Here is a 7342-nt window from a genome sequence, read left to right as displayed (position 1 = left end):
ACGAGGAAAGTGATAAAAGAAATGGTATTAGTTAATTCCTATTATTTTAAAAACTATTTTTACACACCTATTCAAAGTATTGTAAGATAATATTTATAATAAAATAATAATAATAAATAATAATAATAATAATAATAATAATAATAATAATAAAATATTATTATTATAACGTGAAGTACAAGGAACACGAATACATTATAATACAATAAATAACAGTGTCTGTTTTTGGTCTGGCTACACACACATTTACACAACGTACAAGATATTGTAAAATGAACAAATGTAGGTCCATTGATAAACGATTAACTGTTACAAATTTATTTTTTATCAGTGCCGCATTCTACATTAAGTTGCTTATTCGTACATGAATAAATAAAGTACAAGGAACACGAATACATCATTATAATACAGTACCAAGAATAGCAGTGCTTCCTTTTGGTATATGCTAAACATACATAACGTGCAAGATATTGTTTAATATTTAACAATTATGCGATTAAATTAAACATGCGTTATGTATTCACGATGCAATCATGCTATGTACAGTATTATGAAATAGGCCTACAAATATGAATACCTCAAAATAGGCTACTGACAAAATACGCAGCAAGATCGAAGTTACATACTGTACTGTAATAACTGTAATTCATTACGATATTATTTTTCACCCAAGTGATACAATCCACTGATATTACTTCCAAACTATATCCTTTGTTCTTTAACAGTTTAAACAGTCCATTAAATAATGGGTAAGAAAGCATAATACATACTCCAAGTATTGAAATACACGCCATCGTGTTGGGATTCAATATTTCGACAATAATTATGCCATCATCAGGAATGGGTGTACTTTATAATGAGGCAAATTGGACCACGGATAATTCAAGTTATTGAGAAAGCCAAAAAACAGAAGATAATGGGAGTACTGTTTGTGCTTGTCAACTGACAACAGTTATAGGCCATATACACACGTCTATTTATTAAATTCATTATTAAATCACAATATTTTTCTTAGATCTACACAACACAGTTAACATGGTATCTCCTACCCTAACGGCTTATCTGTGGGAAAACCACTCAATAAAAAAGTGTTTCTCAGTATCTCAATATATACAATTATATGTCTAATTATTTACCATATTTATTGAATAACACTTTTTTAACAGTGGCAAACATTAAAAATACCTAACGGTAGGCCTACATTCAAAGAAAAACAAAACATTGTAATCATAATCAGCTACAATAAATATGTTTAATTTTAATATGTAAATATTTAACTAAAATTAAAGAGATCTGTGTATTTCTAGTATCTTTGGTATTGCTCAAACCAAGGAACTATTTGTCATTATTAACTACATCATACGATTCCTTATTTTATTCTTCATCTTTATAAGTATAATTTATAACACTATAATATATTGTTATTTTCTTTTTGATCCAAAAATTATATAAAAAATATAGTGAAACATAATTCAATCAATGTCCAGTGGCTCTGATACAATGGTATTACTCAAACTGCACATTAACTACTAAGGTTAATTAACAATATTGTAATCATAATTATATTATTGCAAGATTAAGGAAAAAATATAAATTAATTTATAGTGAAACGTTAACTTACACGACTCTACGTCGTGTAAGTAAACATTTCAATATAATGTGTTGATCATAAAAAAAAAAAAAAAACATTAAATAATTATATTGCATTATTGGAACTAGATGTTTTTTTTTTTTGTTTTTTTTTTTTGTTTTTTTTTGTCAATATAAGATTGTCATTCTTTTAAATATATAGAGCTACATTTCTGTCACTTTCCGGGGCTATTCTAATGTTCAAGAGAATTGGGTGGAGTTTTAGAAAAGGAAGCTTTAGAATGTAGCTTTCCAGGCCAAAATTGACCCACTGATTTTGACTTGCATTTCAACAAAAAGCAATAGCAAGTTGGTTCAGATCTTGACTATACAAAGTATATTCAGACCCTCAACTGTGCATAGGGCCTACTAATATTATCCCTGTTTGTACATATATACTCTTGATCAGGCCAGATGCTGGGTCTACCTAACCTACTGACATGTACGTGTGGTCTTCATCTATTCTAGTTAAATGAATATTCATATATAATTCTGTAGGTGACGTCACATAATCGTTAACGATGCCACTGCCTGACCGGTAGTTTTCGTACACTGGTTCATTTTGTAGGCCTACCTCATAAGAAGTCAGTTTCATGTCCGCATTATTTTCTATTTTCCTGTTTTTTTGATAAAACCTAAATTTTTACAAAAAAAAATCTTGTTAAAACATTTATAAGTCAATATGAATTTATAGGCATATTTAGCTTTTTAAATGAAGAGAGAAAGTCGAGCAGCAAGAGTAGGCTTACAACTCCATTATTTTACTGTCATCATAATTATATTTAGGCCCGGTGACAATCTTTGTAGAATGGAATATGCAAGGGTTATATAATCCTGGTATGGATTATGCAGACCAGTATATTAAATATACAACCAGATCACAACAGTTTAACTACTATACGAGACCAATGATTTTAGTAATTATGAATTATGAAAAAAAAAACACACACACAAATACTACCTGCATAAGAAGACAAATACTGGAGCCATCGCCAAAATGAAGACACAGAGAATAACAGATGTGTACAATGCTATCAGGTAACTTAATGATGCTCCATTATTATAACCTTCAAAGAATAAATATATATTTATAACTGATGTGAAATGTCTGTAGATGTCACTTAACATTGGGGCAGGCAGGAATATCTCGCACATTATTTATTAAAAGTTAAATTATAAAAATAATATAGACATTTTTATTGCGATTTTTTCCTAGAGATTCAAGACGGAAATATAATACGTATCAGTTTATCACTTTGCAGATTAGGCCAAATAAAAAATATACTTGTTTAGCTTCACCTCCTGTCCTGGCGCATTGGGCCGCCTTTGAATGTTTCATTTTTATATTTTCAAAAAAGTCTTGAACAATCCGCTGAAAAATTATTATCGTCTCAAAATAATTTACTGAATTAAACAAACACAAATACCGACATTTTTCTTTTTAAACCACTCACCCACCCTTATAAATGTTTAAATAGATGTTACGCTATACAAGTAAGATGTGTATAAGAGACAGCAATTATATGTCTAATTATTTACCATATTTATTGAATAACACTTTTTTAACAGTGGCAAACATTAAAAATACCTAACGGTAGGCCTACATTCAAAGAAAAACAAAACATTGTAATCATAATCAGCTACAATAAATATGTTTAATTTTAATATGTAAATATTTAACTAAAATTAAAGAGATCTGTGTATTTCTAGTATCTTTGGTATTGCTTACATTTCTTTGATGATTTATATATATATATATATATATATGTACACAGACATACATATACATAGGCCTATATATATACATATATACACATACATATGCATATGCACATACACATACATAGAAATGTCTTGCATAAGTAACCAATATATCAACATAAGGCACGCCATCGGGGTTTGACAGTGTTACCAAAACTAACTAATATAGTTAGGAAGACAACAGTAGAGATAATAAATAAATATACAGAATTCAATGGCTGCAGTACAGTATCACGTATATTTTGTTTTTCTAGCTCCGCAATCTTTCTCAACGTGTATGCCTAACCATTCATTTTCTATGCTTATTTTTTCGGCGGAAAATACTTTTTTAATTGATATATTTAACAACATATTTTACAAGAATAAAACAATAAAGTAACAACGTGTTCTGCCTTAGACCTGTTTAAAATAGTAAAAATAATTATGAAGGAAAGGTTTCGGGATTAAGTATGGAAAAAACGATTTTGTAGCTGGGTTAAAGAAGCCAGTTAACTACCGGAGCTTAATTGTTCCAGATAATACAGTAATTAAATTTGATGTTCGCCTGTGAAGCATAACGGTAAATATTTTGATCTCAAGGTAAACACCATCAGCGATTCTGTCAACGAAACCAGCCAATGGTGGTCATGTGTATTCCGAAGAAGACGGCTACTACAACAGTAACAGCATCAGTATCCATCCACCGTCAAGAGTTTTATTATTTTGATTGTAATATTTGCTTTATTCTTGTATTAATTACGAAATAAAATATAATTATATAAGCAGCTGAAAGGGCATATTTGATGGTTGTGATTTTCTTGATGGAACTGTTTCTTCAGACAATTTAATCATAATATAGGGCTATGTGTGTAGGCATATAATTATCAGTTTGCATTTATACCTGCGGTTTTATCAATGATAATGGTAATCAATAAATAACTACACCCTCTACCGTCACCGTAGTTGATGACCAAGTTGGTCGTTGATTGAGTTGTTGGTAGCGCTGTTCATAAATACATATGGTACTATTATTTTGCCATATAATCAATTAAAGCACCTCACCTTCTGTCGTCATCAGTGTTGTTGCTGACATAGTTGTTGACGGGGCTGTTGATGATGGCGCTGCTGTTGTGGCTTCTTTAAAAACAAAAGGTTGTGTTTTTATTACAGGTGTTTTAGTTTACGTTTATGTTATTTTGTTATTTATTTCTAATGGTAATCAATGTAAACTTACCACGTGTCGTCTCTAATGTCGTTGATAACGACACAGTTGTTGATTGAGTAGTTAATGATGTTGATGTTAGCGCTGCTGTAGGTTCTTTAGAATATAAATAAAATGCTGCTGTGTTAAAAATAGCCAAATTATATTGCTTTTACAGGATAAAAAATTATGATTATTCGATTAAACCTTCGAATGAAGGCAACCAACACCGTCTGAACCCTCTGCCGTTTACACATATACCGGAGCAAATTGGAAGAAACCATGCCATGCATCCATGCTTTGAAACGTGAAATAAAAAAAAAACACTATGAAATGGAGAAATAAAATGAACTAGATAACTGCATATATTTCTTTTTCTAAAAGATGATTGAAGACATTTTGATTCAATGTTGTTTATTGTATTGTTTGTTTAATTTGCTTTTCTTTTTAATATTTGTGACTTTCTTTGTGTTTTGTAGAAAATAAAGGTGGCTTTGCCATATGAAATTAAAAAAAATACAAGAAACTTACCTTCTGTCGTCACCAATGTCGTTGATGAAAAAGTTGTGGATTGAGCAGATGTTGATAATGATGGCGCTGTTTTTTTAGGTTCTATGAAAACAAATACTGTTACTATTATTTGTTTTAGTTGTGTTTCTGCATTCTGTTGTGTTGTTTAAAACGATAATCTATTATTAAAAGCATCTTACCCGTCGTTACCGATGTTATTGAGGACAAAGTTGATAGTTGAGTTGTTGATGGTGCTGTTGTATCAAGTTCTTTAAAAAAGTAAATAAAGTTATGTGTTTATAACTACTGTATATATTAGTTTGCGTTTCTATATTGTTGTTATTTATAATGATAATCAATGAATGAAAGAAAACCCCTTCTGTCGTCACCAATGTTTTGTCCTTTATGAATTTTCAAACAAAAAAAAGTAGCATTAATCTAAAAAAAACTCACATTAACTTTTAGCTTAAAAAAAGAAACATCTCTACATAAACATTAGTATTGAAATTCAACAGATGATAAATAGTATATTTTTAAATATGGTAATTACTCATTTGCATAATTAATATTTTAATCAAGCAATTTACGATAGTATTCTACGATAACTAAAATCCAATTGGTTTCACACTGGACAAAATAGAAGATGGTAACAAGAAGACGGAGCCATTTGTTTTTAGTAGGTGAGTGAATGTAGTAATTGCTCATTTGCATAATTAATTTTTCATTAATCAGGAAATTTATTGCTAGTTACCATGATAACTAAAGTTTAGTAAGTCTGATTTGTTTTAAACTTGCAAAATGCAAGATTAAAATATTGAATGACGTGGCCTATTGTTTTTGGTACGTATGGATATGATAATTGCATTAATAATATGTTACTAATACGAAATTTATGCTAAATACCATTATAATTCCCATTAAACACTTCTAATTTATTTGAAATCGTAATATTTTTTTCATGTTCTTGTCGTTGTCACTGGTGTAGTAAATTGTCTGTAAACCATAATAACTAAAGTGTGATTGGTTTCAAACTCTTACTTGTCAATTCTTAAAGAACAATCACACATTGGTTAGGCTATGGTGTTACTGCGCATCATGAAAAGAGAATTTAGATTTTCTTACTAGACAGCTCTTATAAAGAGATTTTGGGTACTTCCACTTAACTTGGGGGAAACAATTTTCGGTGGTTTTCATCCACGAATGTTCTGCGAAATGTTTAGGTAAAAGCACATAATGGTGTCTACTTCTAGTGTATGGAAACCAAGACATTTCTCAGTAATCTTTAGGTCTACAAATGTTTAATTATAATTAAGAAAAAAAAACTTACCATCTAATGTCAGCAATATTGATGATAACCCAGTCGATTGAGCTATTGTCGACCCGGGCGAGGTTGCTTTATACACTTCAGTATCTAAAAGTATTAATATTTGTCTTCACCCTTATTTTAATGACAGGGCATTAATTATTTTTAAATTGTTTTATTGTTTTATTTTTTTGTTGTTGAAAGGAAATAAATAAATATTATTATTATGATTATTTTTATGATTATGATTATTATTATTATTATTTTATTATCATTATTATTATTATTATTATTATTATTATTATTATTATTATTATTATTATTGACAAAGTTGCCAATTTAAACACTTTCCCCTCATTTCCCTATGAAAAGGAATTAAATAAACTACTTAGCTGAACCATGTGGATAATAAGTCCACTGTTTTATTCAATTGACTGGAAATGAGGATAAATACAACAAGAAGGATATTCGCACAACAGGAGGAATACACAGCTTCCCATGCCTTCGAGAAATATTTTAATTGAAGTTGAATCATTCTGTAAATGAACAAATTAGAACTTAGTAAAACAAAATAAAAATGATAATATAACTTACAATAATAAGCTTCTGAGCACATAATAAAAATCAGCCCTATTAAATACATCACTGTAATCATGCAGTAATCAATGTCGTTTGCACACGTCTGTCATAAGGTTATAATACAGTACATTTGCCAAAGCTCGGAAAATGTTTTATCAAACAAGGAACTGTTTTTAGCTGATTTGAGCTAAACAGCTATTGAACTATTTATAACTTTTGTGTTAAGACTGGAGCATATAAAAGTTTCAAAATACGCGCATAATCAAGGAAGTAGAATTTTATTTAACTATTTGGAAAACTATGTTTATCTTGCATTTGTTGCTTACATACTATTTAAAAGTATTGTTTGATACTTTGTTCAGTAGGGCCTACATTAATCT

General features: G+C 29.5%; 1 protein-coding gene across 1 annotated transcript; it reads right to left on the bottom strand.

Moving 5' to 3' along the window:
• Positions 1 to 4417: 4417 nt before the first annotated feature.
• On the bottom strand, positions 4418 to 7095 carry LOC117120754 (uncharacterized serine-rich protein C215.13-like). Its single transcript, XM_033265834.1, has 6 exons — positions 6978 to 7095; positions 6408 to 6491; positions 5281 to 5349; positions 5102 to 5182; positions 4604 to 4687; positions 4418 to 4506 (listed from the first exon to the last, which is right to left on the bottom strand). The coding sequence occupies exons 1-6, from the start codon at positions 7036 to 7038 to the stop codon at positions 4418 to 4420; spliced, it is 468 nt and encodes a 155-aa protein (XP_033121725.1). The 5' UTR covers positions 7039 to 7095.
• Positions 7096 to 7342: the final 247 nt, after the last annotated feature.

Source organism: Anneissia japonica, unplaced genomic scaffold (assembly GCF_011630105.1).
Source record: "Anneissia japonica isolate Jap-2015-1 unplaced genomic scaffold, ASM1163010v1 scaffold69_len1423075_cov170, whole genome shotgun sequence".
Classification (NCBI taxonomy): Eukaryota; Metazoa; Echinodermata; class Crinoidea; order Comatulida; family Comatulidae; genus Anneissia; species Anneissia japonica.
This window is presented reverse-complemented; position numbering and strand designations above follow the sequence as displayed.